General features: G+C 40.6%; 1 protein-coding gene across 1 annotated transcript; it reads right to left on the reverse strand.

The window, feature by feature from the left end:
• Positions 1–200: 200 nt before the first annotated feature.
• Positions 201–8,198, reverse strand: LOC147379478 (uncharacterized). The gene is made up of 2 exons (XM_086318092.1): positions 5,611–8,198; positions 201–2,136 (listed from the first exon to the last, which is right to left on the reverse strand). Exon 1 carries the CDS (start codon positions 6,420–6,422, stop codon positions 5,613–5,615), a length of 810 nt encoding a protein of 269 aa, XP_086174218.1. The 5' UTR covers positions 6,423–8,198; the 3' UTR covers positions 201–2,136; positions 5,611–5,612.
• Between the last annotated feature and the right edge of the window lie 9,583 nt (positions 8,199–17,781).

A 17,781-nucleotide genomic window follows, 5' to 3' on the forward strand; every position in this document is an offset into this window, starting at 1 on the left:
CCAGTGATTGGAACTCCATGCTCCTAATGCTGGGAGCCTCAGTTCCATCCCTGGTGTAGGGAGCTGAATCCCATATGCTGAAACTAAAGATCCCACATGCTGCAACAAAGATCAAGCACTCCATGTGCAGAAACTGAGACCCAGGTCAACCAACTAAATAAATAAATATTTTTACAAAATAAAATGACATTAAACATCTATGATGTGTTACATAGTGTATTTTTATTAAAAAAAAAAAAAAAAAAAAACTGTTCTCCAAATTTTAAAACTACAGGAAAGAGTAGCATATCTTCACATTATTCATACCTCTTTTATATCTCGTCTAATAGAAGACAGCTATAGTTTTGTATCTGTCTGCATTCAGTCTGTTGCAGTATTATGTCATTTGTCCACATCCCATGGAATCTCCACTGTAAATTCATGAGAGACTGAGGGTGAAATAGGCAAATAACTTCATATTGTTATGAAAATAGCTTGAACTCATGCAGTCTCAGTTGCTCCCAAGGATTCCCAGACCATACTTTGAAAAATACAGCCAAACACTAAAAAAAAACAATATTAAGCGTCAAAACATAAAATATAAAGCAGTTTTTCAAAAATAAATCTTTTTGTTGTGGCTTTTAACTAAACTGAACAAATTCACATATTTGTGGCATCTTACACCACTAGTTTCTGAAGGGGAAATTACTTTCCTACTTTAAGTTTGCCAATGCATAATATACTTTGGTGAAATTTAAATTGAATCTGAAAAAGCTTACATAATCTATTCATACAGTGGGCTGGTTTGTTAACTTTTCATTATCAGGTAGACAGAATGAACAAATTAGCAACTTATTTTATTAAATCTCTTCAAACACTAGCATCACTTTTTCCATTGAATGCTCCCATATAGAACTGGACTCTTCTAGCATTTTTCAGTTTGATATTTTTTTACCATATACAAGTTTATATATTTTATATATATATATATATATATGTATATGTATATATGAAAGGTTGTTGTTGAATCACGCGAATACACCGGGATTCTTGGCCCCCGGAGGAGAAGAATTCAATCCGGGGCCAGAGACGAGGCTTGATCGCTCAGAGCTTTTGTGTAGTAAAGTTTTATTAAAGTATAAAGGAGATAGAGAAAGCTTCTGACATAGGCATCAGAAGGGGGCAGAAAGAGTACCCGCTTGCTAGTGTTGACAATGAAGTTATATACTCTCTAATGAATCCAAAGAATGTCTGGAGGTTGTAAAGACCTCATCAGACCTACTCCCATAATTTACATTTTAAGATAACAGAATTAGCCAGAAAGTTTAATCCAAAGACTGTCCTTAATCCAGAGACTGTCCTCAGGCAGGATACATTGTTATATAATCCTAAGGAATGTGGAAAAAGAAAAAAAGTTTGTCCTTTCTTCCTCCTTGAGAATTCCAGACCCCTCTCTCCTTGGGGACCCCTAGACTCCCTATCAACCTGCCTAGGAAATGACTCTATCATTCCCCCCTTTTCTTTTAGGAGAATTATGTTGCCTAGGGAAAAGGGGCGTCGTTCTCATTCCATAACTACTTCTGAGCTGACAAGGGGCGTTGTCCCTAAATTGGTGAGGCAACATATTCTCCTAATCCTCATATTGAGGATATCTGATCCAGGGGCCCCAAATAGTAGCTGGAGGAAGCTACAGCAGTAGCAGGAGTTTGAGCAACCATTTGTAACTTAAAAGCTTTCATGCGGCTAGAAACAAATCCAGTTATACAATTACAGATGCAGGGAGCAAACAGTAAAAACAAAACAACCAGAATTAAAATTAAAAGTCACATTATGTCCATAGTTAAAGTACAAAGTGTTGCACCAGTCCATTTTGGGGTTGGTAGATGTCATCAGATGAAGAAGAGGCATCGCATGTGATTGTTGTCGAAGGTATTCACAGACTTGGAGAAAGTCTTTTCCTTGAAGTGGGGATGTCCACCATGGGAAGCCTTTCACTGACGAAGAGGGGAGCGCTCCGCAGACCCAGCAGTTAGACCGATTGTGGAATGCAGCATAGGAGTGAGCCCAGGACAAGAAGACATTGTCTTGAGGATCCAACGGCAGACTCAGGATATTTGGAGTCAGCAGAAGTAAGCTCACATAGGTTATCAGGCCCATCTAAAAGGTACAAAGTCAGAGCACAGAAAGTAAAGACATAAAATGAAGTCACTTAATTTTGGTCAGGGTGCCACCTCTTGACTCGAGTATGATGTACCCACGAATCAATTCTTGGCACTTTGACAGCTGTGGGAGAGGAAAGAATAACCTGGTAAGGACCTTCCCAGAGAGGCTCGAGGGATGGCCCCCCAGATCCCACTGTTTTTATGAGGACCTCAGTTTCTGGCTCAAATAGAGGCCTGCTTGACTCGGAGGCTGGGTCAGGAGTCTTCTCCCGGAGTTCTGTTAATGTCTGTTGAAAAGCTGAGAGCTGAGTTACATAATTAGTTAATTCCAAGGCTTCAGGGTCTATAACAATGTCTGTGCGTAAGAAAGGCCTTCCATAAATACATTCAAAGGGGGACAGTCCCTCTTTTTTTGGAGTAGTTCGAGCCCTCATTAAAGCTATGGGTAGGACTTTAATCCATTTGTCCTGCGTCTCTTGAGTTAATTTGCGCAGATGCCTTTTGATAATGTCATTAGCTTTTTCAACTTTCCCGGAGGATTGGGGTCTCCAGGAACAGTGTAAGTGATATTCTATTCCTAGAGCTTTAGATACCCCCTGAGTTACAGCAGCTTTAAAGGCGGAGCCATTGTCACTCTGAAGGCTCCGTGGCAGCCCAAACCTGGGGATAATTTCATGAATTAAAATCTTTATAACCTCCTTAGCCTGTTCACTACGACAGGGAAAAGCCTCAATCCATCCAGTAAAGGTATCTACCCAAACTTGTAAGCAAGAATATCCATTAGCTTTTGGCATATGAGTAAAATCAATTTCCCAATCCTCTCCAGGATACTTCCCACTTCGTTGTAATCCAGATTTTGCTAGCTTTTCAGTCTTTGGGTTATTTTTTTGACAAATCTCACACCTTTTGATAATATTCTTTAAAGTTTTCATTACATTTTTACCTTCAAACAAACGAGAAACCATTTGGTAAGTACTCTCAGCACCCAAATGAAAACTCTGATGTAAACCCTTAAGAATTTTCCACTGAGCATTTTCAGGAATTATTAATCGTCCATCCTCGGACTGTAACCATCCTTTATCAGTAATCTTGGCTCCTCGTTTCTCATATCTTTCTAATTCTTCCTCAGTATATTGTGGTCTTTCCTGTTCCACAGGACCTGTCCAGATCAAAGGCGTCTGTAGTGAAGGGGTTTCGTAAAGTGCCGCTTTTCTGGCTTGACAGTCAGCCAGATGATTACCTTCGGCTATTTTACTCCCATCCCTGCTGTGCCCTTTGCAGTGCATAACAGCTACTTCTTTAGGACAATATATAGCAGTTAAAAGTCTCTCGATCTCTCTGAAATGCTTAATAGGTTCTCCTGTTGCTGTTTTAAAGTGTCTCTCTTTCCATATTGCAGCATGAGCATGTAAAGTCAAATAAGCATACTTAGAATCTGTATAGATATTTACCCACTGCCCTTTGCTTAACTCTAGAGTTCGGGTCAGGGCCACAAGCTCCGCTAACTGAGCACTAGTTTCCTGGGGGAGAGATTTTGCTTCTAAAACCTGTTCAGCAGTCACCACGGCGTAACCTGCTTTACGCTTTCCATCCTGAACAAAAGAACTGCCATCTGTAAATATTTCCATTGTCAGGATTGTCTAATGGGGTATCCTTTAGATCCTCCCGAGCTGCATAGTTTAAGGTTAGGAATTGAGAACAATCGTGATCAGGTGTTTCATTTTCCTTCTCAGGAAGGAAAGTGGCAGGATTTAAATTTCCACAAACTTTAAGTTTAGTTACTGGTCCTTCTAACAACAATGACTGATACTTAAGAAGCCTACTGTCTGTCATCCAAATATTAACCTTAGAATTTAAGATTCCACTCACATCATGAGAAGTCAGTACAGTAAGGTTTCGTCCATTAATTATTTTTAAAGCTTCAGGTGCTAATAAAGCCGTTGCCCCAATTACTCTTAGGCAGTGGGGCCACCCACATGCAACTACATCTAATTCTCTGCTTAGATAAGCAATAGGTTGTTGGTGAGGCCCTCGGGGTTGTGTCAAAACTCCCAAAGCCACACCTTTTCTTTCAGTGACAAACAAATTAAATTCTGACCCTGTGGGCAAGCTCAGAGCTGGAGCTTGCAGGAGAGCAGTCTGAAGAACCTTAAAAGCCTTTTGAGTTTCTGGAGACCAAACCAGTTTGTCGGTTTGGGCCTGCTGAGTTTCAGCTATAAGTTTATATAAAGGCCGGGCAAGTTCCCCATAACCCGGAATCCAAATGCGACAGTAACCTGTGATTCCCAAAAATCCTCTCAATTGTCTTAAAGTCATAGGTAGGGGGTGATTTAGTATAGGTTTAATTCTCTCAGGGCCTATGGCCCTAGTCCCTTCTGATATGATTAGGCCCAGATATCTAACCGAGTGTTGACAAAGCTGAGCCTTTTCTCTTGATGCCTTGTAACCACAGCCTGCCAGAAAGTTTAAGAAATCTTCTGAGGCTCGCGAACAAGCTTCCTCTGTCTCAGCACAGAGCAAAATATCATCTACATATTGTAACACCACTGCTTCAGAGCTGTTAAAGTTTTGTAAATCCCGTGACAAACTTTGTCCGAATAAGTGAGGACTGTCACGAAATCCCTGGGGCAAAACTGTCCAGGTTAACTGAGAAGCTGGCTGCGTAGGGTCTTCAAAGGCAAATAGGAATTGACTTTCTTCCGCCAAAGGCACTGAATAGAAGGCATCCTTTAAATCAATTACTGAGAAATATTTGGCCCGTTCAGGAATTGCAGACAATAGAGTATAAGGATTAGGCACCACGGGGTGTAAAGGAACTACAGCCTCATTTATTATTCGTAAATCTTGAACTAGTCTCCATTTACCATTCGATTTCTTTATACCCAAAATAGGAGTGTTGCAAGGACTGTTACAGGGAATTAATAGTCCCTGTTCCTTTAAATTTTCGATGATGGGTTTTAATCCTTTCTTAACTTCAGGTTTCAGTGGATACTGCTTCTTATGTGGAAATACGTGTGGGTCTTTGAGCTTAACAACTACAGGAATAGCATTTTGTGCTTGACCCACAGATTTTCCATCAGCCCATACTCTAGGATTTACATTTTGTTCAACTAAAGGGAGAGAAAGGGAGGGCTCCATATTCATGAAAACAGAGGCATGGACCTTGCTCAGTATATCCCTTCCCAAAAGGGGTGAGGGAGATTCTGGCACAATCAGAAACTCGTGTGAAAACAGCACAGAATCCCAGTTGCAAGATAAAGAATAACTGAAATAATACCTTTTGGCTCGTTCAGACAGTCCCATTACGGAAGCGGATCGGGAAGAAAGTGGGCCAGGGGCTTCAGTAAGCACAGAATAAGTTGCCCCAGTATCTAAAAGGAAATCGACGGATTGGCCCCCCACAACTATTAATACCCGGGGTTCCTCAGGTGTAATTAGGACGGGAGCTTGTGTGGGGACCCCCAGGCACCTTCAGTCCTGATTGTCTTGAGAGTCCGACCCGGGAGACCTACGCCTCTGGGGGCAGTCTCTCTTCCAGTGTGGTCCTTTGCAGACCGGACATGGAGCCGGGGGCGGCTTAGATGCCTGAGGGCAATCCCGCTTGAGGTGCCCCTCCTTTCCACAGCAGTAGCAAGCCCATCCCTTTTCACCTGGGCCCCTCTGGGCATTTTTCTCAGGCTGTTTAAGAACGTTTTTCATAGCCATGGCGAAGGCTTCCGCCTTTTCCTTTGTCTTTTTTTGCCTTTCTTTCTTTTCCTCATATTCCCTACCATAATAGACTGTCTGAGCCAGTTGTAACAGAGTATCTAAAGACTGATTTGGTCCATACGCCTGTTTTAATAGCTTACGGCGGATATCTGGAGCCGACTGAGTGAGAAATCTATCTTTTAAGATCACTTTTCCCTCTTCACTTTTGGGATCAATCTCAGTGAATCTGCGAAGGCCTTCTCTCAGTCTATCTAGGAATTTACCAGAAGCTTCTTTTTCTTCTTGTTCTATGTCTGCCAATTTGCCATAGTTTAAAGGCTTAGAACGCACCTGCCTAAGTCCTTCAAGAATACATCTAACAAAATGACTCTGATCCCATCTTCCTTTAGCTGTGTTGTAGTCCCAGTCTGGTTCTATAGTTGGGACCGCCTGATTCCCAGTGGGGAGGGCCGCTATCTCGTTCTCCCTCTTCCCTACTGATTCATTACCAAGCCACTCATCTCCATAAGCAACCGCTTTTCCCAAAACTCGAGTCTTTGACTCAGGAGTCAGCGTTTGTCCCAAGATATACATCACATCCTTCCAAGTGAGGTCATAAAGCAGAGTAACACCTTTAAAAGCTCTAATATATTTTTCTGGGTCCTCTAAATAGTCTCCCAGATCCTCCTTGATTCTTTGTATTTCTTGATAAGAAAAAGGCTTATTAACTCTCACAGACTATTATTTCTCCCGGTGGGTGTTTCATAAAGAGGCAACAGCTTGTGTGGCTGTTCCTCAGTCTCTCTGGCTGCTCTGCGCATATGATCCCAGGGATAGATTGGAGAAACCTGTTTTTCCTCTTCTCTTTGTCTCCTGTCCTCCATCTCATCTCTTACTTCGATGGTCTGAGTTTCTACTGAAACCAGAGTAGTCTGAGGTCGTACTGAGACAGGAGTTGTTTGGACCTCCATGTGGGCAGTTTGAATCCCAGTTTGGAGTCCCAGGTACGGGGGCAAAGTAAGAGGATAGGAGGGAGCTGAAGGTTTCACGCCCAAATCTATACCCTTAGGACGTAAGTCTGGCATATTTCGCAGAGAGAAAAAGGGCAACACATATGCTACTTCTACCCATTTCCCTTGTTCCTTACAGAACCGGTCTAATTGTAGAACAGTATTATACTTAAGAGACCCTCCAACTGGCCACCGTTCGCCGTCCTCCAATGGATACCGTGGCCATGCAGTATCACATAGGAAGACCAGGTGTGTCTTCTTTGAGCCCTGGGGATTAAATCTATCCCAGTTTTTCAGGATACAGTTCAAAGGAGTGAGGCTGGAATTGTTAGCTCCCATCTGTAAGAGAGAAAAAAAGCGACCAGCGCCATTTTTTCTACCGGAGGCGTCCCTCCCTGCTCTAGATGGGGGTGTAGACAGACGTTACACCAAAAGCTTTTCCTTCCTGGTCGGACTTAGTCTGTCCCTTACCGACGCAGGCGCCGTACTCGTCCCTCCCGGTTCTACCACCGAGATGGGGTGGGGATGTACCAGGGGTAGACTTGATAGCATCCCTACTTGACGTCCAGCTCTTCACCCTTAACCTTGCTTGCCTCTGATGTCACCCAGGGTGAATCAGAGTAACCTTCCGGAATGCCTCCCAAGCTAAGACCATTGTGGGAAACATTCATCACCTGAGTGCCTGTGCACGACCCTGAGTATTTCCTGACCACAATAAGACCGATGCGAACATAAAACTGAGATGTTCTTTCCAAGCATCACCACACCAGTATAACAGCCTCTTCTGATCCACTAAGAGCTGGCATTACCAAAGAAAAAAAACCCATCGCAGTCCCAATCTGAGTAACCTTTAACCTCAGAGATGTTCTGGGAGCTAGAGCTCCATCTAGCTTCCGAACTTTCGATTCCTAGCGAGGCTAGACACTTTCTTGACTACGAATCCAAGTTTGGGACCTAAGCCACAGTACACAGTAACAGTATAGATCACAAGTCCCTTGAAAGTCTATGATCCGATAGATTAGGTTAGTACTTCTAATTCCCAAGGAGTTATGAAATGGTCAAAGAGACCGAAAAGTTTGACCGAGAAAGGAGAGTTCGGTCCACACGCTTTGCCCATTTCTGGTCGGTTCCCGAAGGAGACATTGGGTGCCTCTTGGCATTGGCAGGTCGGTATAACGCCCCGACAGGTTTCTGCCATAAGCCCTATGAGATCACCGTGGAACCGCAGAGCAGAGCTCCTTACTTGTTTCACGCAGGGCATGCCATTCATTCACACAAGCACACGGTAGAGTTAGTAAAGCACAGCAGAAAACGTGTTCGCCAAGAGAACAAAGAACTAAAGCTCCAAGCATCCTTACCTTGTCCTGACAGATCCCGGACGAGCCCCCAAGATGAAAGGTTGTTGTTGAATCACGCGAATACACCGGGATTCTTGGCCCCCGGAGGAGAAGAATTCAATCCGGGGCCAGAGACGAGGCTTGATCGCTCAGAGCTTTTGTGTAGTAAAGTTTTATTAAAGTATAAAGGAGATAGAGAAAGCTTCTGACATAGGCATCAGAAGGGGGCAGAAAGAGTACCCGCTTGCTAGTGTTGACAATGAAGTTATATACTCTCTAATGAATCCAAAGAATGTCTGGAGGTTGTAAAGACCTCATCAGACCTACTCCCATAATTTACATTTTAAGATAACAGAATTAGCCAGAAGGTTTAATCCAAAGACTGTCCTTAATCCAGAGACTGTCCTCAGGCAGGATACATTATTGTTATATAATCCTAAGGAATGTGGAAAAAGAAAAAAAGTTTGTCCTTTCTTCCTCCTTGAGAATTCCAGACCCCTCTCTCCTTGGGGACCCCTAGACTCCCTATCAACCTGCCTAGGAAATGACTCTATCATATACATACACACACTCCTAGTACAAGAAGTACATAAATAAATATACTAACCAAAATTGAATTGTAGAATTCTATACATCTCTAAAAGGAGAATATATGCTGTGATTTGGTTTATTTGAGAAAATTCAAATATCCCAACTTCCAAATTACCTTTCTTCAATAATCTCTAGATAATTTGATCAGACTCAATTTCATCTCTTAACAATCTTTTGAAAGTACACCAGAGTCAAACTCACTTAATCATATTCTGTCTGTTTTTAGGTGATTAGTTCCATGCTAAATTTGATATTTACAAAGGTATCTAAAGTTACCTTCTTGTTCGTTTCTCCACTCTAGGCATGCACACTCCTCAAGGTGATGTTAAAAGTCAGGAAATAGCCTGAGAAGTAGCCTATCTGGATTGCAGTGAAATTGCAGGAGATATGGAGGAAAAATATGTATCCACATATTCTCTGTTTAATTCTAGACTTTTTTTTACAAAGTGGCAACAAGATGAGAAAATATGGATATAAAACTAAATAAATAATTATTTGTATTGACTTTAACTATCAGCAGGGAAAACAGTTGTCAGAAGTTTCCAGTTCTTTGATGACTTAACCCTTTTACAAGTAAATCATATTCTTCCCTTTACACGTAAATCATATTCTTCCCTTTCATGTTATCATTTTCTGAATCTTTAACTGAATTTCCTGTCTTTGGCCTTGAAAATATCAAGCTGATTTGCAAGTAATTTTAGGGTTGCTAGAATGAAACTCAATTCTCTTTAAAGGCAGGCAATAAAATCCAGATCACAGTCATATAATAACAATATTAACAACACCCAGCATCTAATCAGAACCACTACATGTGCAAAGAAGCAGAAAATGTGATCCATCAATTAAAGGAAAATCAACCAGTGGAAAAGTAGACCCTAAAATAACAGTGAATAGGACTGACAAGGACTCAAATAGCTTTTATAAACATATTTAAAGGGAATCCTAAATAAAAACTGGAGAAAAATTGAATATTTTTAAGCATAATTTTATTTATTTATTTATGGCTGTACTGGGTCTTTGTTGCTGTGTGGATTTTTCTCTAGTTGCAGCAAGTGGGGTCTACTCTGTTGCGGTGTTTGAGCTTCCTTTGTGATGGCTTCTCTTTTGGAGTACAGGGTCTACAGTGTGTGGACTCAGAAGTTGCAACTCCGGGGCTCTAGAGCACAGGCTCAATAGCTGCAGTGCACAGGTTTAGTTGCTCTGAGGCATGTGGGATCTTCCCAGATCAGGAATCGAACCCATGTCACCTATATTGGCAAGCAAACTCTTTACCACTGAGCCACCAGGGAAGCCTGGAAAATATTTTTAAAATGAAACTTTTAGAGCTAAAAATTGTAGTAAAAAATTTACTGGATGGAATTCAATGAAGATTAGATTCTGCCAAACAAAAAATTATTGAACTTGGACTCGTTGGAAAAGACTCTGATGCTGGGAGAGATTGGGGGCAGGAGGAGAAGGGGACGACAGAGGATGAGATGGCTGGATGGCATCACGGACTCGATGGACGTGAGTCTGAGTGAACTCCGGGAGTTGGTGATGGACAGGGAGGCCTGGCGTGCTGCGATTCATGGGGTCGCAAAGAGTCGAACACAACTGAGCGACTGAACTGAACTGAAAGACGTTAACAAGAATCAATGCACACTAATTCATAAAGAAAAACATAAAGCCACAATGTCTTGTGGAGTGATGTAATGCAGTTAACCTACATGCAGTGGAAGTCCAGATGTGGGGAGACAAAAAAAATGCTTGAAAAAATAATGGCCAAAAAGTCCAAATCTGATGTTAACCCATGAATCCAATAAGGACAACAACCCCAAGCAGAATGAATGCAATGAAGATAACATCACAGCCCATTGAAACTAAATAGCTGAAAAGCAAGTAGAAAACAAGATCACATTACCTAAAGGAAACACTTTCATTGTGGATTTCTCAACCTCACTAACTGAGAATTAAATGTCTGTGTTTAACCTACCCAATCTATGGCATTTCACTGATGCAGGCTGAGCTAAGATACACCACCACAGAGATGGAATTACTTAAGGAGACTGAGTCTCGTACAGTCATGAGAGCTCTATATCAGCTGTGGACTGAACCTCCAGTCTGCTTTGATCTGATACAGAAGTAAATTTTTGTCATTTTAAGTCAGTTTTTTTGAAATACTATTATTCATAGTCAAAAAATTCTACCTTATACAATTACCTATCATTTGGGGGCCCTCATACAGTCTGATAAGGCAAATATATACCTGAATTGGTGACTCTAACAAGCTTCTTTAATTACTTGGATTTGATGAGCCCTGACTGAGCAATCCGGAGAAGGCAATGGCAACCCACTCCAATACTCTTCCCTGGAAAAATCCCATGGACAGAGGAGCCTGATGGGCTGCAGTCCATGGGGTTTCGAAGAGTCAGACACGACTGAAGTGACTTAGCAGCAGCAGCAGTGCTAAGCAACTGCCAGGATGCAGCAGAATCCTAAATCCTATGGGAAACAAATACGAATGAAACTTCATTACATGTAATTAAAACACACAACTCTTCCTGGACCCATTCTTATTTGAACAACTCAAATAATTTTGGTGATACAGGGAAGAATTTTAGTGGGAAGAAGTAGATATCAAGAGAGACTTGGATGGCTGTTTTATGAAAGGAACTATTTGGACTAACAAAGGTTCGTCTAGTCAAGGCTATGGTTTTTCCTGTAGTCATGTATGGATGTGAGAGTTGGACTGTGAAGAAGGCTGAGCGCCAAAGAACTGATGCTTTTGAACTGTGGTGTTGGAGAAGACTCTTGAGAGTCCCTTGGACTACAAAGAGATCCAACCAGTCCATTCTGAAGGAGATCAGCCCTGGGATTTCTTTGGAAGGAATGATGCTAAAGCTGAAACTCCAGTACTTTGGCCACCTCATGCGAAGAGTTGACTCATTGGAAAAGACTCTGATGCTGGGAGGGATTGGGGGCAAAATGAGAAGGGGACGACAGAGGATGAGATGGCTGGATGGCATCACTGACTCGATGGACGTGAGTTGGGTGAACTCCGGGAGTTGGTGATGGACAGGGAGGCCTGGTGTGCTGCGATTCATGGGGTCGCAAAGAGTCGGACACGACTGAGCTACTGATCTGATCTGATCTGATTTGGACTAAATCTTGAAGCACGACTAGACCTTCGACAGATTTTGCAGGAAGGGAGAGAAAAGCATTTCTAGGCAGAGGAGGTATCCTTTAGTACCCATTAGTAGATATCACCCAAGGTGAGAGATTGTAGATGTGCTGGATGACCAAGCACAGATGAGTGAAGATTAGTCTAGAAATCTGGGGTTAGTTTATAAGAGACTTTAAATATTGGCTGCAGTCTTGCATTCATTCTTCATGCAATGAGGAATCATCACCTTTGCAATTTGTTTACCTTCTTTCATTTGGATTTTAATGTAATCTTTTGTCATTGGCCTCTTTCTTCATTGAATCATGTGTTCTCGTGGTTCCTTTCTGATCATACTGATTATCAGGTCATTCTGAGTATAGCAAAAAAAAAATAAAATAAAAGATCATAGAAGAGAAGTAAGTGTATCCTATTTCAGTGGTGCACAAAGTATGGTTTCCAGACCAGCAGCATCAGCACCATCTGAAAACTTGTTAGAAATGTAAATACTTAGGACCCAATCCAGGCCTCCCAAATCAGAAACCCTGGAGGCAGGAACCAACTACCTGGTTTGACAAGGGTTCCAGATGATTCCGATGCAATCGAAGTGTGAGAACTACTAGCTTAGTAATTAAAAGTGAGGTCTGGAATCAGAGAAGCCAGGAATTGTGTGTCCAACTTTTTGACACCATGGACTGTAGCCTGCCAGGCTCCTCTGTCCATGGAATTTTCCAGGCAAGAAAACTGAAGTGGGTTGCCATTACCTTCTCCAGGAGATCTTCCCCACCCAGAGATAGAACCCAAGTTTCTTGCATCTCCTGCGTCTCCTGCATTGGCAGGTAGATGTATCAGAAGTCAAATACCAGTTCTATTATTTATACTCCACATGTGCCCCAGAGCAAAGTGTCTTAATATTTTGACTTCAATTTTATCATTTTACAAAGAGTGAAAGAGAAATGTGAGGATTATATAAGATACTGTATATATATATTACTTAGTGATAGTAAGATCTCTGTGAGTATAAGCTCTCAATTACAAAACAGAAACTTAATTGCCAGAAATGTTTTTTCCTATATATTTTCATGGACACAAAGAATATGAATAATGTGATACAAGCCATGAAAAGCTAAAGAATTCAAATATAATATGTATATTAGTATCCAAAATAATATGTTTTGATCTCCAAAAATGATTGTTGAGATCTAAGACTTGCAACTTTTTTTTTTTTTTTTTTTTTTGGTCATTTTCTCTGAAGCATTGAGCACATGCTTTTAAGTTATCATTAGCAAGGCCACATCTGCAAAGGATGCCTACTTTTTATATTAGTCAAAAATTTTTTCAGGACAAATCTTTAAAGATACCCTCAACCCCCAAGCCCCCGCCCCCATCTCCACCACACACACATACACATACACACACACACACACACACACAGTAATTAGGAGGTAAAGGTTGCTTTTTTACTAAGAGAGTTGTGTGGCAGCCAGAAAAGCACCCCATTAGTGAGCTTTCTGTATTTTATAAGCTTTTCTCTCTTTGGGTAAAGATACATTTTTATCACAGAGATGAAGAATTTGCTAGAGAAAATGTGCTGGATAATTCCTGAGTTTCTGTCATGAATCAGGCAAAATGAAATAGCATTCCAGAACATTGTCTTACCAAGTGTCAAGTGCCAGGAGGAGAAAATAAACACTACAAGTTAACACATGGAACGTATGTATTGAAAACATCATTACATTATTTGGTGAGGTCTATCTACCTACTTAACATGGCTTAGCATTGTATGGTGTATTTCTTGCCCCTAGTACAGTGTGGGAATCTCTGGTCAGGGATGGTATAACAGAGAATAGAGTGGTTGTGATCTATGCAATCATTCAGGGACCCAAGCTGATAGAGATAAGCCATCTCCCAGATGTCTTCTAAGGTTTTCATTTTCATCCTAAGAGTTGATATGCAGCAAACAGGGTGGACAAAAGAGAAAGAAAAGTAGGCTCACTTGCTTCCTAATCACTGTGGCCAGAGGGAACAGGGAACATTTCTGCTCATATTCCGCTTGGGGTGTGTGTGTGTGTGCGCTCATGCTTAGTTCTCAGTCATGTCTGACTCTTTGCAACTCCATGGACTATAGCCCATCAGGCTCCTCTGTTCATGGGATTCTTCAGGTGAGAATCCTGGAATTTTTCTATTTCCTGCTCCAGGGGAATCTTCCTGACCCAGTACTCCACCAAGTTCAAGAGAGATGTGAAATGTCATCTCTGGCTAGATACTGGGTCTGTACACATATGTTCTACTTTCCAGATTATCACAAGCGACAGTTTACCAAATAGTTCCACAGCTTAACAAACTCTGCTGCTTTCAGACTGCTATGTCTGTGTTCTTGTTGTTTTTGCATCCAATTTCAAGTTACACCACATGCTTTCTTTACTTTGTAGAATCACCACTTTAAAAGTACCAAATCAACCCTCACCATTGTCACTAACAACCTAACTCCAGTGAAAATGGAACTCTTGCTTACATGAGTCCCAAGCTGGTATTTCTAGTTGGCTTTGACCCAGCAGCAAGAGGATCTGTAACATACGATGACAGAGGTACCCAGGCTAGCAGACCTCTGTCATCTTCTAAATAGGACTTCTGGGGTGGCCTTGAGCATTTGCATCTAGCTGGTACAGGAGAAGAGAGCAGTCAGAAACAGACTCATAAGTGACACTCACCTCCATCAAATTCCACTAAGGAGAACTAATTATAAGGCTTCACTTCGATAAATGCAATGATAGGTGAAATGAAGTGCTCAGCTAGGCTCCCGCTGTCCAGCAACATCTCAAAACCACATTCAAAAACCTTCATTAGAGATGAGTCTCTGCCACAGTAGTAAGATTGTTTTATGTGCATTGTTTTTAAAAATTAAATCTCGAACCTATGAAGAAATAATTTTATCATTTTTATAACCTATCTGAAAAAGAATGAGTATCCATATATGAATAACCGAATCACTTTACTGTACACCTAAACCTAATAATGTTGTAAATCAGCTATACTCCAATAGAATTATAAAAAGAAATAAGTATAAATAGTTAAAGATAGTATCATGAACCAAAACTCTAGTTCATCCTGGATTTCTGCTTCATTTATGCAGAAACACTGCTTATAGAAACAATATTGACTCCAAAGACATAATTCCAAATGTGTCTTTGTAGATAAATCCTGAGATTTACAAGCATAGGACTTTGGAATAAGGAACTTAAATAGGATTCGTCCAACCTTTCACTGTACAAATGAGGACACTGAAGTTCCAGAAAATTGAGATGATAGGCCAAAAATATGTTAGTGAAAAATATATCATCTTTCATTTCCTTTACATTATAACATCAAGGTGGTCACTTGAGGCATCAAAAAAGAGACAGAAACTAGATTTTTGATCTCTTAAATTTTGGGTTCAGATTAAGAGATGATCACACAAGGAGCCAGAAAAAAAGTAGCTCAGTCAGTAAAGAACCTGCCTGCAAGGCAGGAGACCCAGGTTTGAATCCTAGGTCAAGAGGATCCCCCGGAGAAGGAAATGGCAGTATTCTTGCCTGAAGAATGCCATGGACAGAGAAGCCTGGCAGGCTACAGACCATGGAGTCGCAAAAGTCAGACACAACTTAGTGACTAAACCACAGGGAGAAAGAGTGCTCTTACGAGCAGACTTTCAGTAGACCCCCTTTCCCACCCTAAGCGTGGAGTCGGTCTCAGGACGCATAGCTCAGGAGGACTTACCCCATATAGGGTGTATCTGACGCCATCCTGAGAGAAAATATCTTCTTTACAGAGGTCCAAAACACTGGCTTCTAATAAAACTTGCCCTAAAGTTTTCTCTGTATCTTTCAAGGTTTCCATGTTTTTATTAACCAATTCAAGAGACTTCTCTAAACCTCACCCCTGAAATAGAAATTGTTTATTGTCTCAGACCTTTGATCTCCCAGGTCCCATTTCCTAATGTAACAGACTCCTTCCTCTAAAATATGCCATGTATTATAACTGTGTGAAGTCAATGAAACCTAATTCCTAATAACTTTGAAATTACATCATATATATATGATATGTTAAGCTTATATATGTATATATGATATATTAAGCTTTTATGAGGGTTATTAATTTGAAAATATTTTTATCCCACATATATTGTATACTGTTGTGAATTTTAATGGTTTCATATAGCTTGGCAGAGAAAATTATTTCATACTTACTTTATTTCATAAATAAATAAATACACACATATATATTATAAATACATTCCAGACACTTCTAACCTTTGTAATATGGAACTATAATAACCACTGAGTTAAATGCAATGAAGGTGAAGACTAAGGTTTTAATCTTAGAAGTGCTGTGACAACTATGTGTCTAGAACAGGGAAAGGAGATATTTTAAGCTTGAATCCACACCAGAAGGCTATTCTCTTTTATAAGGACCTTAACCATCTCCTTTTGTAAGACAAGTAATACCTACCAGATGTAGAGCATGAAATTGGCAGAGAAAAATGGCAACAATGCAAAGTTGGACTCCATAGTGAGAAAACCGAGACAGACATTTAACAGATCTTACTTAAGAGAAGCATATATATTAGGAACATATTATGAAAACATAAAGTGAAACCTGGACAGTCATTTTATTACATTACTTGATGCTATAAATTCCTTGCTATTTCATTATCCTACTTTATTTTTTCACTGATTTACTATGTTTCTACCACTGGCAAATTGTCAGTTTGGTGAGGTCAGAGACCTTGTCAGTTTTGTTTACTAGTTTACCCCTGGTGGTTCAGTGGTAAAGACGCCTCCTGCAATGCGGGAGACAAGTTTGATCCCTGGGTCCGGAAGATCCTCTGGAGAGAGAATGGCAACCCGCTCCAGTGTTCTTGCCCGGGAAATCCCATGGACAGAGGAATCTGGAGGGCTACAGTCCATGGGGTCACAAAGAGCTGGACACAACTGTGCCTGGAACATAGAAGCTCAGTAAGTGTTTGTGGAAGGGATGAATGAATCTCCAGAGCAGATTAACATGTAACACATAGAAGGGAATGTACAAATTTACCTAACCCAAGAAAAACACCTGAAAATAAAACTATTGTCCTTTTAATAGTGTACTATGCTCTTCTTCCTAAATTAAGGAAACATATTTTTAAATCAGTTCCATGATGAAGAACAAACTTGTGATATATCACTAACATATATATTAGCATTCACTGTGTTATATCTAAGTAAGATGCAATTTACAGTCTAGGAAAGCTAGTATTACTTTTGATTATGTTATGGTTTGAAGCCATCACAATTAGTTGTAAAGCTCTCTTCATATAGTCTTGAGTATTGCTCTAGGTTTTGCTACAGATGGACATCTAGACATTGGAAACCAGAAAGCATGAAGTTTCAGGGGAAAATCTGCACTACTTTAAAGGACTTACTTAGGAGGGATTATAACTCAGTGATTATGGTCAGAGTCTCCTGATACAGATAGTCCTGAGCTCAAACTTTGAAATATGGTAAAGACTCCATACTTATTTGTTATATGTCCTTGACTGCTTATATAATATGCTTGAGCTTCAGTTTCTTCATCAGGAATATGGGTAATAGTAGCTCATGGATCTTTCCTGCATTTATCATAATGTCCAAAAAGTGCTGACTTCAGTGCCTGACACAAAATCAGGGCTCAACAATGGAAAGCCACTATCGTTAAACTCTGCAGAGAATTGCCAGCACAAACAAAAGGACACTTTGCATTACTAACATGAAAATAGAAAAACTACAAAATGTTATATAAAATCATTTGAAAGTAGTATTGTTGGGGGTATTTACATTTGACATCAGAGGAAGTGTGTTGCATTTAATATTTGTAGATTA

Source organism: Bos grunniens, chromosome 1, assembly GCF_055505025.1.
Source record: "Bos grunniens cultivar Pamir isolate PY7600 chromosome 1, Bosgru_T2T1.0, whole genome shotgun sequence".
In the NCBI taxonomy this organism is placed as follows: Eukaryota; Metazoa; Chordata; class Mammalia; order Artiodactyla; family Bovidae; genus Bos; species Bos grunniens.

Coding starts and splice junctions, on each gene's coding strand:
- LOC147379478 (XM_086318092.1), bottom strand. CDS start 6,422: ATGTATATCTTGGGACAAACGCTGACTCCTGAGTCAAAGACTCGAGTT.